The sequence below is a fragment of the Mus pahari genome, chromosome 3 (assembly GCF_900095145.1).
Source record: "Mus pahari chromosome 3, PAHARI_EIJ_v1.1, whole genome shotgun sequence".
Lineage (NCBI taxonomy): Eukaryota > Metazoa > Chordata > Mammalia > Rodentia > Muridae > Mus > Mus pahari.
This window is the reverse complement of record NC_034592.1, coordinates 140,523,165-140,540,996: the sequence shown is the minus strand read 5'-3', so window position 1 is coordinate 140,540,996 and position 17,832 is coordinate 140,523,165. Positions and strand designations below refer to the sequence as shown.

At 51.8% G+C, this 17,832-nt stretch overlaps 1 protein-coding gene across 1 annotated transcript in view; it reads left to right on the top strand.

The window, feature by feature from the left end:
- Positions 1-6,355: 6,355 nt before the first annotated feature.
- Tgm2 (transglutaminase 2) overlaps positions 6,356-17,832 on the top strand; it is a 29,491-nt gene continuing 18,014 nt past the window's right edge. Inside the window, exons 1-3 of the mRNA XM_021192030.1 lie at positions 6,356-6,492; positions 9,517-9,696; positions 13,789-14,031. Coding sequence (XP_021047689.1) covers positions 6,483-6,492; positions 9,517-9,696; positions 13,789-14,031 — 433 coding nt within the window. The 5' untranslated portion in view covers positions 6,356-6,482. The remainder of the gene's footprint in view (positions 6,493-9,516; positions 9,697-13,788; positions 14,032-17,832) is intronic.

Below are 17,832 nucleotides of genomic sequence, written 5' to 3'. Positions count from 1 at the left end.
GCTCAGTAGGCAAGAGCTCGACCAAGATTTGATCCCAGCACTCTATATAGCTGTTCCCAACTGTCTCTAACTCCAGGTCCAGGGAGATTCGAAGCCCTCTTCTGACCTCCGAAGGCACCAGGCTCATACATGGCACATATAGACACGCAGGCAAAACATCTGTAAACAGAAAATAAAGATATAAAGATATGTACATCTCTTTGAAAATGTCATACAAGCCCATCCTGAGTTTTTCACTCCCTCCCTCTCTCTCACCCGCTCTTTCTCCCGCTAAAACCCTTCCTTTCTTAACAAGTCCCAATGCCTCTCCCCTCTTGATCCACTTAGTTTCACGGGGATTGTTAGATGAACATGAGCAGGAGGCTGGAATGTGGGCAACTTGGGAAAATGATACCGCCACCCCCACCCCAAGTCCCGTCCCTAGTCCCTAGTCAGATCTTATTCAGCCCCTCCCTCCTGCAGGACTCAATATCTGCCTTTGTTTTTTGAGTCTGGGTCTCTTGCTGACCCGGAAGTGTACGGCTAGACTGGCTGACCAATGAGTTTCAGGGTTCAGCTTTCAGCTCCGCCCCAACCTCAGTGCTGAGATTACTGGCACTCCACTGTATTCCATTCCTTACGGGTTCTGGGGATCCAAACGGAGGTCCTCAAATAATGTCAGGGGAGCTGCATGTTTCAGGTGTGAGCTCTGCCGCTTACCACTGGCCAGATGTGCTTGGCTTCCTCTGCCTGTGGGTCAGGGTTTGCAAAGGCTTCCGAACTTAGCCCTGGCTTTCTGCTTTGATGTTTAACTCGCCGACACTATCCCTTCACATTCTGTCATTACATACATATCATTAGCTACAAATCACACGCCAGGAAAACGCCATCCATTTAAAGTGGTTTTGGCAGATTCACAAGTTTGGGCAGCCACCAGGACGCTCTAATTTTATAATATTTTCTTTACATGCCCAAAGGAACCCCTCATCGTTACCACCCGTTCCGTGGCTTTTGGTGGCCAAGATCCACTCTGTCGCTGGACTCACAGGACCAGAGCTCTGTGGCACCAGGTTGGGCAGTGGAGGCTGGTTCTTCCCGCCCACATGCAAGCCTGAAACTCAGTATTCTTTTCCCCCCTAGTAAACAGCCTCCTTCTGTGAATGTTTGAGGTCTACCAAGTGTGATGTTAGACTCAGAGGGAGTTCTGCCTTGCCGACGCTGCCCATTTGCAGAGGAGCAAACTGAGGCTTGGAGTGTAGTATTGTTGAGAGGAGTTGAAAGACAGGAAAAGTTAGGAGTCCATGAGGGATGTGGACATGACTTCAGTCTGTGACTGGCTGGAATCAATAATTATCCAAAGCTAATGGCGGTGAAGGTGACCTGCATAAGAGACAAAGTAGAGGTACCTTTTTCTGGTGATACCTCACACATGGTTGTTAAAACACCCAATGAACCATCCAAGATTCACTGTAACCATATCACTCTGCTTTCTCCGAGACGGCGTGCTTCTCTGGTGCTCACAGCCATGGTTATAGCTCTATTTTGTAATTTTGTTTTTAAATGAGTCAGGTATTTATGAAGCCCAGGATAGCTGTCAGTTTTTCCATACAGCTGTACTTAAGATATTCAGATACATACAAATGCTTTTGAGTGTTTGTTTATTTTTTGTTTTTCAAGATAGGGTTCCTGTCTTGAACTAGAACGTAGCTGTCCTGAAACTTATTTTTTAGACCAGGCTGGCTTCAAACTCACAGAAACCCATCTCCCTCTGCCTCCTAAGTGCTGAGACTAAAGGCATGTGCCACCATGCCTTGTGATGCTTCTCTTTTTTAAAGAATATTTTTATTTTATGTGTTTGGGTGTTTTGCCTGCATGTCTGTGCGCCAGGTGTATGCAGTACCAGTGGAGACCTGAAGAGGGCACTGGGACCCCTAGAAGTGGAGTTACAGATGCTGAGTGGCCTTGTGGGAGCTGGGAACTGAACTCAGGACCTCCCTTACTCTCTAAGAGCCTCTCTCCAGCTCCCCAGTCCTTTTCTTAATAGACCCCAACTTGGGCTCGTCCTGGTTGGCCCTGGAATTCTTTGCTGTGTAAACCAAGATTCAAGCTGCACCTGAGTAGACTTTCCAGCTGGCGGTGTTGTGTTGCCTTCTGTGACACACCCAAGATCACAACAGAAAGTAGCTGGCAGAACTGAACTCGAATCTCTGTCCTCTTGCTGGGCTGTGACACTGCTAATGGAAGGTTTAAAGGGGTTTGTAGGCAATTACTAATTATTATTTGGAATCCGGAATCACCTGGGGGATGGACTTCTGGGCATACCTGTGGGGGATTACCTTGAAAGTCAACGTCTATGGATATGGGAAGATCTGCCCACTGTGGGCAGCACCATTCCTTAGTTGGGACGCTGGAGTGGATAGAGGAAGACCTCCTCCTCCTCCTCCTCCTCCTCCTCCTCTTCCTCCTCCTCCTCCTTCTCTTCTTCTTCTTTCTCAATTGTAGATGCAATGTGGTCAGCTGCTTCAAATCGCTGACCCCATACTTCCTCCAAAACGATGGACTATGACCTTGAACTGTGACCTGAAGTAAACCCTTCTCTCCCAAGTCGCTCCTGTCAGAGGATTTTATCACAGGGACAGAAGGAAAGCTAAGACAGGAAGGCTAGAAAGATATCTCAGTTGGTTCCATATCTGACATGCACGTATGAGGACCTGAACATTGATACCAGCATCCGCATAAAAGCTGGATACCACAATACACACCTGGACGCGTCCCCAGTTCCGGCTGGCACGGACAAGCAGAGGACATTCGACACCGACCTCTGGACAGAGGCCGTTGGCCTTCCAGTAAGAGCACGACATTCCACACCCTTCACCTCCCCTGCAGCCTGGATATGCCATCCTCTCTGAAGGGTCCTGACTACCCCCTTGACATTTCCACCCATCCCCTGTGCTGATGGCCCCACTCCACCCACCATTTCAGCCCAGGGGAGTGGCCCAACCGCTTTGGGTCCCTCACAGCAGATCATCCCTGTTAGTCACCGTCGGTAGAAGAGGAAAGGCCTCCTAGTACCCCGTCTCTGTCCCACCCTTGGCTCCCCTCCCTTTCATGTAACTCAGAGTCACCTCTGGCCCAGGGACCTTTGCCCTATGGGAATGGACAATGTCTGGGAGCCCAGTCTTGCTGTGTGACCTCAGGTTTGCTCAATCTCTGAATCTAATCTCCCCTTCTTCCTATCCTTTCTTGTTATTTTTCCTTTCAGGCCTTTCTAACTCATCCTTTTTTCATTTTATTTTTTTCTATAATGTCAAAGACATTTCGGGCACTCACAGTCTGTGACAGACCACAGGTCAGATGCATCAGCCACAGCCCAGAGGACTTCCCTTGCTGGAAGGAGACTGACACAGGCCCCTGAGGGCTCCCCTATGGCTGGTAGAGACAAACCTTTTATCTGATGTACTTGACTATGTGAAGTTAGGCCATCACCTCACCTCTTGCCTCTCTTACATCATTTAACAAATGAACAAAACTCATGTAGTGAGGCTTCCACAGAATTCATGGCCATAAATGGAAAATTCGAGTATCCAAAAGCTCACCTTTGTCACTACTGTGACACAAGCCTCCTTTCAGACAAGCCCAGCACTGAGGCCTAGAGGGCCTAGAGGATTCAGCACTCTGGCTCAGGCACAGAGTCCTTGGGGGACAGGGAGCCCTTCAGAGCATCCCAGCAAACAGTGTCCCCATTGTGACCTGCTTCCTGTCCCTTGGGAGCCCCACTTTGTAAGAAAGTATTAGACATCTTCATAACGAAGTTTCTGGTGATGTTTACTGATTCTTTACTATGTGACCAACACTGGGTAAACAACATCTAATCCCCCCAGCTGGAGATGCGTCCATTTCGCAGAGGAGAACCAGAGCTCAGAAAGGTCTAACAGCTTGAGGATGCTCCCACAAGCAATAGTGAGCTCCGTACTCCTCCTGCTCAGACAACTGCACAGTCCGTTCCCAACAAAGTATGGCAAAGAGTTCCACACAGTGCTCTCCAGGGACCTACAACCCTCCACTACCTTTTCCGCACCACCAAGGCACTTCTGAGCCTTTTTATTTTTAATTTAAAAATAATTTAGTTTTATATACATTGGTGTTTTGGCTGTGTGTGTGTGTGTGTGTGTGTGTGTGTGTGTGTCTGTCTGTCTGTCTGTCTGTCTGTCTGTCTGTCTGTCTGTCTGTCTGTGTGAGGGTGTCAGATCTTGGAGTTACAGTTGTGACCTTCCATGTGGGCCCTGGGTGTCAGATCTTAGAGTTACAGACAGTTGTAAGTTTCCATGTGGGGACCGGGAATTGAGCCCAGGTCTTCTGAAAGAACAGCCAGTCCCCCCCCAACTGATAAGCCATCTCTCCAGCCCCCACTTCTGAGTCTTATCTGCCCCTGTGAGGTATGACACAGCAAGGTCTCACAGACTTTCTCAACTGAAAACTGAAAAGTCAGAGTCAGGCAAGGGACCCAAGTCACAGGACTGGGACCCAAGTCTCCGAGTCCAGCTCTGCCCTGGCCCTTGCCTGCCACCTTACTTAAGTCAATGGACCCAGCCCAATATGGCGGCTTAAGGCCCTGAGCCACCACTCAGGTGGCTACAGTTCTGTAGAAAGAGACAGAAAAAGGATGTAGCGCTGGCTGCGGGGTGAGGGCTGAGCCCCTCACAGGTACCCCAAATAACTGGTGGGACATCCCCACCATCCGCTCAGTAGATCACAGCTTGCTGACGCCTGACCCCACTGGGACTCTCAGCCCGTGCGCAGTGACCCCGTGCATGCCTCCATTGTACGACAGGTGGGAGATACAATGGTTAAGGGAGGCCCAAGCCACACCACTGTTGGGGAACCCAGACAGGACTTTAAGGAGGAAGGGCTGCCACCATACACATAGGGACACAGGGACACTGTGGTAGCAAGAGTGACAGGGCCTCCACATCAGTCCTAGAGGGGCTGGCTGTGGGCCCTCTGGTAGTCACAGCAAGGGTCTGGATGACTTCATAACATTCCTGTTCTCTGAGGCGCTTGGGTGGAGACAAAGGTAGGAAGAATGCGTCCTTCTGGGATGGGAAAGGTGACCTTCTCTGACAGGGCTGACACCCCTAGGCCAGCCAGGGCTCAAGAGTCCCTAGATGTTGACCACTTAAACTCACGAGGGATGAATTCTTGTCCTTATTCCTCACAGGATGGAATGGAGGCCCTCCCTGAGCCCCTAGCTGTCAGGGGCAGCGTGGGTAATCAAGAATCGCCTCTTGTCTGGTGGTCACTCGCCGACCCCTCCCTCTGATCCTTCACCAGTCACGGGGAGCAAGTCCTATAACAACTACCATAAAGTGGGGTGACCCTGGGGTCCCCAAGGACTGTATGGGCTTGTCTTGGCGCCCTGATTCACACTCAAATAGAGTCTGGGGGTGTCCTCTCAGGTCAAAGCGGCCAGTCACGCACAAAGTTCCAGAAGAAGGGCTAGAGGGATTCACAGGCCTACGCCTTTTCAGGACGCCCCCCCACACACACACACATGCTCAGGCTCCACGGTGGTAAGGGAGCATAACAAGCTGTCATCAGAGAAGCCAGGATGGAGTTGGTCCATAGGAAGGGACCCTGGGCTCTTCCAGCTGTAGTTCACAGTGGGCATAGCACAGGGAGAGGGATGGGAACAGAGATAGGAGTGGATGGGCAAGCAATGGGTGGGTGGAGGATTATCAGAATGAGTGTCTGGGTGGGACAGGAAGGATATGGGTGTCTGTGGGAGTACGCATGCCAGTACCTGCGCCCCTGTCTGTCGAGAGTCTATAAGTGCCCACATCCAGATACCTACGCATTTAAGGGCTATATGTGGCTTAGTGGAAACCCAGCCCCAAGTCTCTATGTTATGTCCTGGCTCTCTAGGTTTGCAATGTGACTTAATGTGGGATGTTTCTTTAAGCATTGTGTGTCCAAAATTGTTAGTTGATTCTGTGGGACTATGTGTGGATCTCTATGTCTATCTGTCAGCTTGGTTGTGTGTGTGTCTGCTCCATGTGCATGCGTGTATGGTGTGTTCATGCGTTTGCATGCAGTATGTGTATGTATAGTGTATACGTGTAGATGGTTTATGTGCATGTGTATATATGGATGTGATATGTATGTGCACATGTATCTCTGTGTGGTATATTCATGTATGTGTGTGGAGAGGTGCGTGTTCTTGGCCACTGGTTTGGCCTGTGGATCATATCTTTGCGTCTTCGGTATTGGTCACACGCTCCAGGTGTCTGTTCCGAGGTCGTCCTGTGTCCAGCAGGGGGCGCTCCCGGCAGCCTTAGTTCCCGGACAGACAGCCGGGGGTGTCCGCCCCGCCCCTCCCGGGGCCCGCCCGGCCGCCCGGCCGCCCTGGGCTATAAGTTCGCGCCGCGCGGCTGTCCCGCAGCACCGCGCTGGTGATCCTCGCTTGAGTGTCCCTCTGCGTCTGAGCTGTCGCCGCTAACCTGGCCATGGCCGAGGGTGAGTGAGTGCCTGGGCCGCGGGGAGGTAGAGTCGGGAACCGGCCGGGCTACCTCCAAGGCTCCAGAGGAGAGCGACAGGTGGGCCAATGGGAGGCACTTTGCTGGCCCTGAATTGTTGGCCTCAGTTTTCCCCACCCCAGGGCATAGCCATTAATTCTGCCCCCCTGGATGAGGTGAAAATGCTACCCGGAAGATGTACTGGGAAGGATAGGGTACTGTCATCATTCTCCCAATAAGTAGTTCAGAGCTGGGTCCCTGCTGTGTGCCAGGTGCAGAGGAGCCACTCAGGGATGCTGGCCAGCGCAGGGGCACTTGGCTTTCCTCTGTGCCTGGAAAGGGGTACAACTTTCCTGGCTGATTCTGTGGTCTCAAATCGAAGGGACCCTTCCAGCATCTGGTGGAGCACTGCTGAAGCCAGGCTTGCCTGTTCTCTCAGGTCCTCTTGAGCGTGTTCTCCAAGCCCAGAGTCTCCTTGACCACTTGTTGAAGCTCAGAGTTCCCTGCTATAAGTTAGGGATAGTCGGACCAGCCTTGATACAGCCACAGGGCTGAGAAGAGTGGAGAGGGTCCAGGGTCCTGTTCATTCCCTGCCTGCCTTCTTCATGTGCTCACATGTGTGCGTACATCTGTGCATGGGAAGCACATGGGATCACATGAGTCAGGATTTGTACAATGGAGGCTGCTCCTAACACGGTCAGACCAGAATCCCAGCTGACTATTAAGTCAAGTCCACTCAGGGATGGCATCTGCCTGCACTGTGACCTCAGGGAAGGGACATGGGGTAAGAGAGGGGATGTTCAGAGGGACCTGAAGCAAACAGGGAAATTCCAGAGGTTAAGCCCTGCTGTGAGGCCTTGGTCACTCTCTTTTCTGAAACCTCAACAGGCTGTGAAGTGTCACCTAAGGGGCTGCTTATCTGCAAGGCAGTTTCCTGTCCCTGTCCCCAGAATCTGGGGGACCTCAGAGACAGCCCAGGATTACTGTTGGGGCTTCCTCCACCAAGGTCCCCCCCTGGCCTCTGTGACTCTAAACCCTGGCTACTGCACCCTTCAGCCTGTGTGGGTGGGGTACTCCACCCTGTCTCCACAGGCCAGGAGATGGTTGCCACCAGGGCTTCTGGAAAAATGGCCTTTTTCCTGCCTAAACCTTCTGAAGTTGAGGACTTTGTGGGTCTGCCCAGCCTCAATGGCAGTGGCGTTAACGTCTTTGCTGTGGTGTGGCCGGTCATTACCAGGGAAAACCTACAAATCAAAAAGGCACCTGCTGTGGGACCGGGCCACAGACATTTCACTTGAGGTGGTTTTTGGAGAAGCCCTCTGCACTTCCAGGATGCTTTCCCTGGATTTGGAACTCTTGCACAGCAGGGGGCCCGGCACCTAGGCTGGAAGACTTTGGGCCAGTCCTCACCCTGGGCCTCAGTCAGACCACATGCCCTTCACTGGCCCGAAATCTCTGAGAGTGTTGTGCCTACTCTCAACCAGAAGGACTACCTAGTCCTGACCGTGAAGAGCCAGTTCAGACCCCAGCCCCGCTCCACCCCACCCCACCCCACCCCATACCTGTCACCTACTGCTTACCCAGGTCCTCAGCTCCTCCTGGAACTGAAAATAGAACTTCCACAGCGCACGCCTCTCTCCCGGGCTGGGGCCCGTCTTGACTTCTTAGCACACTTTGAGGTTCAGGGGTAGGAAAACTTGTCTAGGATCACAAAGCAAGACAGAGAATGAAAACGCAGGTCCTTAATACTCCCGAGCTGTCATTTTAAAGCCTTTTCTTTTGGAGACTATTGGGTATCCATAAAGTAAGGAGGACAGGGTGATACATTTCTGCTCTCACCATCCAACCCCCTCCTGCCTCCCGCCCTGTGCTGTTCTTGGGAATAAAATCTCATGACATTATCATCTGTGAGCCTATCAACACATACATCAAAAATAAGGATCCTCCTCAGAGGACCAATTCCCAGCTGTCTGTCTCCTGCTCACAGCAAATGTTTAAAAATCATCTTGTGAAATCGGTCTTAATATTAGCCATACACCACAATGGGCAGAACACCCTCATTTTCCCATTACAGGGTCTCCTTTCAAACTTTTAGGTTTTTTTTTTTTTCTTCTTCCTCTTGCATTTGTTATGTTAAGGAAAATAGATTCCTTTGCTGAAGGTCTCCCAGACTCTGAATTTTGTTGGCTGCGCCTGGTTCCATCCTTGAGCCTGGTCCTTAGTCTATGGTATTTCCAGGACATTGAAGGTTAGGATGGCTCAGGTTGTCTTCAGGCAGGAGAAACTGGAGTTTAAGGCCAGGCTGGGCTACATAGTGGGATCCTGTGCAACAAAAAGGGAAGGGGAGGGAGGGGAAAAAGAAGGGGAGAGGAGGGGAGAGATGCAGAGAGAGAGAAGAAGAAGAAGAAGAAGAAGAAGAAGAAGAAGAAGAAGAAGAAGACTTCAAGATGAAATCAAAATAATTTAAAAGAAAGCCACCAAGTACAAGCATGATAGCTCATATCTATAAACCCGGAATTCAGTAGACCAAGACANGGAGGGGAGGGGAGGGGAGGGGAGGGGAGGGGAGGGGGAAAGTTATTTGGTTCTGGCAGCAAACGCTGAGTACTTTCAGCAGATCCCACCCCTGTGTAAATCAAAAGCCGCACACCCTTGAGGGTTGTGACCATGTGTGGTTGCTCGGTGCTTCACACGCATTGATTTATTTAATGCTTGCCATGGCCCTGTGAGATGGGTTCTGGAAACTGAGACCCAGGAAACCTGAATTGCTAGAGATCACGCGACTGGGTCACAGCAGAGGCCTCTCCCATTGCAAGTAGGGCCTTGTGATAAAAAGCCCTATTGGTCCTTAGCCTTGCCTGCGACCACAGGAAGCTGTGGGTTGCAAGGGTCAGGGCTGTGCCTTATAGAGGTGAGAGAGTGTCACCAGGGCTGAGAGAAGGTCACAGGGGGGTGCAGTGAGTAGGAAACCACAGCCGGCTGAGGGATGCCACAATGGCTTATGCCTGTGTCTCTGAATCTACAGAGCTGATCCTGGAAAGGTGTGATTTGGAGATCCAGGCCAATGGCCGTGATCACCACACTGCCGACCTATGCCAAGAGAAACTGGTGCTGCGTCGTGGCCAGCGCTTCCGGCTGACTCTGTACTTCGAGGGCCGTGGCTACGAGGCCAGTGTGGACAGCCTCACATTCGGTGCCGTGACCGGTGGGTACCTTTGATTCCCTCTGTGGCCTGCTCCTGATGAGAACGGAACCGATGAATTCCCACCTCCCTGCATGACCGCCCCCATCCTGTGGGAATCTCAGCTGTCGTTAGCCCCATTTCACAGATGAGAAACTGAGGTTCAGAATGGAAGAGGGAGAGGCCGCCTTAGACCTGGCAAGCCTGTGTGTACTGGGTCGCTGCTTTCCATAGCTTCCTGCCTTGAAGTTTCATCAAGCTCTTCCATAATCTTTCCCGCACCAAACAACCTTCCCATCTCTTCTTACTAGGGATCCCGAGAGCCCAGCAGGCCTCTGGGATCTGGCTTAAACCAGCTCTAGGTGGTGGGGAAAGTACAGTTGACTAGAGGTAGGGTGGACTGCTGACCTGCTGTGTGACATTGAGTTAGTCACTTAGCCTCTCTGAGCCTGAGTTTCACCAGCAGTTCACACTGGAGGGTTCAGTAAGAAGGCCCTGGAAATGTCCTGTAGATGTTGGTGGCTGTTGCTTATATCATCACTCCAGGGGCTCGAGAGATGGGCGAAGGGGTGTTGGGACCCGGTCCACCCTATTCCCAATCTCTCTGGTTGACTGTTCTAGGAAAGTGGCCTTGAGAGCCAGATCAGTTGTATAGCTTCTAGTAGGAACCACTCCCTCAGGGTCAGCAAGGGGCCACCTGGCTAGGATTCGGGCCCAGGGGTGGAATGGGCCAGCTTTCTTTGCTCTTTGGGGGTAGAGAGAGTGGTAAGCAGGAACAGCCGCCCCAGCCCCGCTGAGGCCCTTTCTATCTGAGGGATGTTGATAAGCTTATCTTGGAGGCCACAGGCTGCCAGGATATCCCCTCCATCCTTTCCTCCTCCGTCCTCATCCACAGTCATTACCCAGCCATTACCCAGGGACACCACACACCCTCACCTGTAGGCCCCTTCCTGTCACCCAAAGGGTCCTAGCCAGTGTCTGGCCTTCCAGCCTCTGTGGGGTGGAAGGTTGGCAGTGCTTGCCTGTGCAGGGCTGGATCATGCATAGAAAGGTGGTGCAGTCCACATGCCCAGCCTGACGCCCCCAGTATGGAAGGATAATGGGCTCCCATTTTGCAGACAGGGAGACTGAGGTAAGGCTTCTCAGATGGTTAAGCCACTGACTCAGTGGGTCCTACGGTGGTTAGAGGCACAGCCACACAGCCGGTTTCAGTTCCTGACCCAGCTGTGAGTTGAGGCTCTCTGTCACTTAACCCCATGTCTACCTGAGTGCCTGCCTGGCCTCAGTGTACCCCTCTGTGACAAGGCGACAGGTGAGATGGCAGACTGAACAGCCTGTGAGCACCCACATTCTCTCTCCTCCCTGACACAGGCTCTTCTTTTCTTTTACATGGTCTGGGTGGTATAGCACAGGTACTTAGCTTCCAGAGGTCAGTGCTGCAAGGGACCTCCATAACCCCAAAGTTAATCTCTGCTCACCAGCCTCCAAGGGTCACTTCCATCTGTAGCCAGTCATGGTTTCTCTGTCCGCTATCCAAGACCCTCCCGGGTCCTGGGGAAACCCAAGGGACAATACCAGGAAGCCAGGCTCGCACCAGGCCAAGCTTGAGTCAGTGCCCAGCCCAAGCCTGGCTGAGGACCTCCTCTGCCATTAGAACTCTCTAGTTTATGTTCAGCCTGTCCTACCTACCACTTCAGGGAAACTGAGGCCGGAGAAGGGAGAGAGTTAGTCAAACCACTCAAGGAAGGGTTTTGAGGTCCCACCCTGGCTGTTTATTTTTCCGTAGGCAGTTTGGGGTCTGGTGGGCTCTGCAGCAGGATCGGGCCACAGTGGACAAACAGCCCTTGTGAAAGGATGAAGTTCCCTCCCCTGGCGGAGGGTGGAGAGGCATGAGATGAAGCCAGCCCGAGGGGGTGAAGGGATCCGCTGGGAGACTAATTGAGGGTGTTACCCTGGAAGCCACACTACCCCAGTCCAGCCTGTCATCATGGTCTGGGCAGTGCCAAGACCCCTTGTGCCTCTGGAGTTACATGGGTCTAAAGGAGCCATCATGGGACTCGGCTTCACCAAACTATCTTGTAGAACCACAGCCAGGAAGTTTGCAAAGCCAGCTACGCAAGGAGCGGAGGGACCAGGGGACAGTGTGTCCTTGCCTGTCCCCCAGCAAGTCCTATTAGAAGCAAGGTGCGTGTGTGTGTGTGTGTGTGTGTGTGTGTGTGTGTGTGTGTGTGTGTGCATCTGTATGTGCGTGTACGTGTGCGCATACAGGAGCACATGTGTGACTGCTCCGGAAGGAGGGGTGAGACTTGTGTTTCCTGCCCTGCCCTGCCCTAGGGTTTACCATCAACAGACAGTGGCCGTGGGACCTGGCCCAGGCAGGTTATCAGAATGACCCGATCATTGATCATCCAAAGAGGGACACTTCTGAGAAGGGAAGGGCAGTGGTCAGGACTGTGCTGAGCTGCAGGCATAATTATGACTGAGCTGCCCCGCCCACCCCAACCAGCCTCATTCCCTTTGCCTCAGTTTCCACATTTGTGAAGTTACTTCATTGCTATAAAAGTGTCTACCTGTGTCTCAGCCCTCAAAGCCTGCTATCTGGCCTAAGAGCTCAGATGTCTCGTGTCCCTTGGGGGGAGCGCATCAGAGGCCAGTCCGTACCAGAAATGCTTTCCCTGGGCGCTCAGTGAACCTCCCCAGCTGTGCCAGAAGGCAGTGGTCAGAATAATAGGCTACTTATTATAACTACTTATTGAGCACTTACTGTGTGCCAGGTTTGCCTTCTTAAACCTTCTGGGCAACCTTAGAATGACTTCATTCTACGGATGCTGAGAGGCCCCATTTCACAGATAGCAGAACTCAGGTTTAGAGAAACAAAGTTTCTCTTTACGAAGTTACAAGCCAGTTTGAAACTTGGGAATGAGCCTTCCAGGGCCTGTGGTCCAAGCCTGTTTCTTTGAGGTAGATACTGTGTGTCAGAGAGGCCTGGGGTCTTGGCTTAGAAAAGTGGCTCTCTTGAGTTCCAGAGCTGGCTGGCTCCTTTCCAAATGTCAGCTCTGGAAGTTAAGGGAGGGCTTGAATGCCTGCAACTCAGCCCCTGGCACCCAGACAGGCTCTCGAGCCCTGTGTCATGCTCATTAGCTCACGGTTATATTTGGGCCCCTGGTGCAGTGAGGCTGGCAGACAGGGAGGAGGGGTGGAGACTGGGAGGGAGTCCCTCAGTGAGCAGGCCCCAGTATTGTCAGCCCTGGAGGGCAGAGCCACAGGGAGGGGGTGGAGAAATAAAAATAAACTGTCAGGTCTGCCTCCCAGCTAGCCAGAATGGTCCTCTGTTTCTTCGTTCTCTGCCCAAGGCTAAAGTGACCAGCCCTGCCCTCCGGTGACTCACGCCTGCCTGCATGGGCCAGGCCACCCCTTACCTGGAAGAGGGTTGTGCAAACCATGACACAGGATGTCATCCACCAGGAAGCAGTGTCTTTCGAAATAGAGCAGGGTAGAGGCCCACAGGTCTTAAGACTCCGGAGACCCAGGCTCTCCTAAGAGCCATCCTCTCTAGGCCTCCTCTTTCTACTCTCTGGCAGTTAAAGGCAGAGCCCTCTGTAAGGTGTACAGGCTGTAGGGAAATGATTGCCCTCATGTGCCTTCCGTGAGATTAGAACCCATAGCCAGAGGTCTCCACCAACCCTCCCCCCCCCCCCGCTCTCAGCCCCTATCCCCACAAGCCTACAGCCAGATGTCTAGGTTCCCCCTACTCTGAGTGTGTAGCTGTGGGGAAAGGCAGTGATATGCAAGAGAGGGCTTCAGGTAGAACTGAGGGTCCTTGGCAATGTCTGCTGGTGTCATAGTCAGGCATACTGAGCCTGCCCAAAGTGATGTCACCTCAGATCCGAGGTGGACGACTGAGGCTCTCCCAAGCTGCACAGTCCTCTTTCTGGGGATGTCACCATGAGCCTATGACTACTTCACCAATGAGGAGACAGGTTTAGGGAGATGGAGCCTCTTGGTGGGGTTCCTCCAGTGCCCGGAGGTGGAACTATAGGCTTCCACCTCAGCCTGGGAGCCTGGACAGTGTCCTGCCAACCCTTCAGTCACAGCCGTGCCATCTCTTCCCTGCAGGCCCAGATCCCAGTGAAGAGGCAGGGACCAAGGCCCGCTTCTCACTGTCTGACGATGTGGAGGAGGGATCTTGGTCAGCCTCAGTGCTGGACCAACAGGACAATGTCCTCTCGCTACAGCTCTGCACCCCAGCCAATGCTCCCATTGGCCTGTACCGTCTCAGCCTGGAGGCTTCTACTGGCTACCAAGGCTCCAGCTTTGTCCTGGGCCACTTCATCCTGCTCTACAATGCCTGGTGCCCAGGTGAGCTATTTTCTATCTATGGGGGCTGGGGAGCATGAAGAGCCAACAGAGGGGGTGTAAACGAGCACTGGGTGGGGCAGCCTCAAAACAAGGGTTCTTCCGACATCCCAGTTAGAAGCCTAGGAAGCCAAGTGACTTATCCGGTACCAAAGGATGCTCTCCTGGTCTGGGGACCCGTGAGTGCCTACAGCACTAGGAACAGATGTCTGAATCCATTTGGCTGGTATCCCGTAGACTGGTTAAAACCATGGCTGACAATTCTGGGGGTTGGGAGGTACAAGATCAAGACTAAGAGGGTCACATCCAGTTAAGGCCTTCTTGCTGTGACCCGACTCTGGAAATGCATCAGGTGGTGAGAGAGGGCCAAACTCTTCTATAGCCACCCCAACCTCTAGCTAATTAACCAGTCCTCGGTTAGGACAGGAGTCGGTTCATCAGGCCCCTCTTCCTAACGCCATTACCTCTGGGATTAGTTACAATGCAAGAACATTGGAAGAACAAGGCAGTGTTGTACTTTAGGAGTCCCCACTGGAGGCAAGGTACCCAGCTCATGGTTTGGGCCAGACACTGTGTTCATTCTCTTCACGAGGCTCTGATTTAAACCCATCCAGGTTGGCTTAAGGACAGGACACTGAGCGAGGTACAACAGGGCCTGGAGTCTGACTCATAGCTACCTCCTTACACAGCTGGCGGGGACACGTCAGCATCCTTGATGCTCTGGCAGGAAGTTGAGACTCAGAGAGGTTAAAAGGCTCTTGGAAGCTCCTCCAGTCATCCAGGGGACAGTGGCAAAGTGAGAGGAGAGAGCGGGAGAAAGCCCAAGAGGAGCATCAGGAGGAGGCTGAGCTGGGGTGCACCTCCCAGACTCAGTTTTCCCATCTCATCAACACGCACTCAGTCTGACCATTTTGTTTCTTTTTTCCTCTGACACGGGGAAGCAGGAGGGGGCCCTCAGGCTGTCCAGCCTGGGAATTCAGTTGTCTTTCAGGCTGGCCCTGAGTCTGGCCTCTCTGCTGTCAAGCAAACCCTTTCCTGGATCATTGCTTGTTTTTCTTTTCTTCTCTATTTGGGGACATTTTATAGCATACTTGATAGAGGGGCTTTTAAAATTCTTCTGGTGTGCCTACTTTGGTTTATGTGCCTACTTTGGTTTTTATTTCTACTTCTAACAGATGCCAGAAAAGCTTTTTTTTTTTTTTTTTAAATCTTTTTATTCTTATGTATTTATTTTTGAGGCAGGGTCTCATATAATTTAGGTTGGCTTCCAACTCACTGTGTAGCCGAGGATGACCTTGAACTTCTGATGCTCCTGCTTCTACATGAAGCTAAAAATATACCCCTCGCTCCATTTTGTCCGGCTGGAGAGATGGCTCAGCCGTTAAAAGCACTGGCTACTTGTCCAAAAGACCAGGATTTGGTTCCCTGCACCCATGTAGTAGAATCATCTCTAACTATTTCTGGGAGATCAAATGACCTCTTCTGACTTCCTTGGCATTACACGTGCTGGTATACATGCCATCAAAATACTCATACACAGAGATACACACACACACACACACACACACACACACACTTTTTTTTTTTTTAAATCAGAACATTGACTCGATTCTGGGGACTCTGTTGACTAAGGTCTTGGGTTAATCTTAGCTCCGTCCATACACACCTAGAGAAATGGTCCATTGCTCTTGAAAATTGCTATTTCCAAGATGGCTGCCAGCAAATATGAAAGAACAAGGCTAGTATTGCTGGCCTATAATCCTTCTACTTGAAGACTGAGGCAGGAGAATTGTGCCTTCAAGGACAGACTGGGCAGCTGGGCAACCCTGTCTCAAAAAGAAAGAAAGAAAGAAAGAAAGAAAGAAAGAAAGAAAGAAAGAAAGAAAGAAAGAAAGAAAGAAAGAAAGAAAGAAAGAAAGAAAGAAAGAAAGAAAGAAAGAAAGAAAGAAAGAAAGAAAGAAAGAAAGAAAAGAGAAGACAGGAGATGGAGCTCAGTGGTTAGGGTTTGGTTAGCATGCTTGAAGGCCTGGGTTCAATCACCGGAACTGACACCAACAAAACCACAGAAAGTCCATAGTCCAATCAACTAACAGATCTGGTTTCTCCTGTAGTCGTCTTCAGATCTGTGCTCAATGCTCTGAACACAGCTGCTCAGCCTTTGAGTCCAAACATCTTGCACGTTCTCCACATGGGCTGCATCTGCCCAGTGCCCTGAGGTCATCCCCAGTGACCTGTGGGGTGTCTCACAGATCACATGATGCAGGGACTGTTTGGAAAAGAAGTGGCCTTGCTGAGACAAATTACAGTTTGTTTGGGTGAAGTAAGAACCGTTGCCAACCCACGGGGTTTTAGAGTTCAGGACAGGGAGAGGGCAGCTCCCGGGCTGTCCCCCTTCCTTTGGCTCAGTCTTACCCTGCCCTGAAGACTGGAGTGGGTCCCAGTCCAGCAGTACAATGAATGACTAAGATGACCCACACTGCAAGGCCTGGGGGAGGCAGGAACTTGGGCTGGGGCGGGGACAGCTGTAGTGGGGGGAATTTTCAGGATGGTTAGGAAAGGGCTGATCTGCCTGGAAATGGGAGCCCCTAACCTGGATCCAAGGCCATGGGATAGTATCAGCGTGGGTATGGCTTCCTGTCCCAGAGTACTCAACTTTCCCAGAAATCAGAGCCATGGTCCTAATACCACATATGCTAACCACACTTCATGTGGTAATCCTGAGTTTTGCTTTCTCTTTCTCTTTGTCCTTCCTTCAGTATCCACAGAGCTCAGTACTATAAAGTTAATCCTCCCATTCCCCTCTCCCACCCTCCTCCCCACACCTCCCTCACTCTTCCCTCTCCCTCCCCCACACCTCCAATCCCTGCCCCAGCTCTGGAGCCAGAGAGCAGTGTGCCCAGGGCACCATTGCCCTTGCCTCCCTGGATACCTAGTAGCAGCCCATAGGCCCCTTTCCCCAGCAGGTCCAGCAAGGACTGGAGTTTGCCACTCTTTTAGGCACCATGAAGATATTTTAAATTCTTTTTAAAGACAAAAGGGGGTCTTTGATGCACCCAGGTTGGTGGGTTACTAACCTGGCTGATGTGAAGCCCTGTGTTTGATCCCTAGGTATCACACACTCGTAATCCCAGCGCTCAAGAGGTAGAGGCAGGAGGGTCAGAAGTGCAAGATCGCCTCTAGCTACACAGGGAGTTTGAGGTCAGCCTAGGATCCATGAGACCCTGCCCTTAAAAAAAAAAATGTTTTTTAAGTAAATATGTCATTGTGTGATATTAAGACATCAACCATAGTAGAATTTTCTCTGTGATGGAAAGAGGACGTCATAGGGAACAGACACCAGGCCAAGGCTCACCAGAGTCATCGTGAAGCTCCAGGTTTCCCCCTCCCAGCCTCAGTTTCCCTGTCTATGACACAGGCATCATAAAGCCAGCCTGACTACCAAGCCTCAGCCTCCTTGGCCCTGTATTCCCCCCTCCCCCGCACCTCCCCCACTAGTCACGGGGAATCCGGTAGCTGATGGCTTCTCTGGGACAAAGCTTTGCCACCTGTGTCCTCAGCTTACCCTGGCTTAGAGTTCAGTTCCCGGCACCCCACAGCTGCCACACCTTTCACTTTTAGGCAACTCAAAGAGGTGCTAAGAGGGGCACCAAGGCCCAGATCACACTGAAAATAAGCATCAGAGCCAGGTGGTGGTGGTCCATAACCTTTAATTCCCTGCACTCAGAGGCAGAGGCAGAGGCAGAGGCAGAGGCAGAGGCAGAGGCAGAGGCAGAGGCAGAGGCAGAGGCAGAGGCAGAGGCAGAG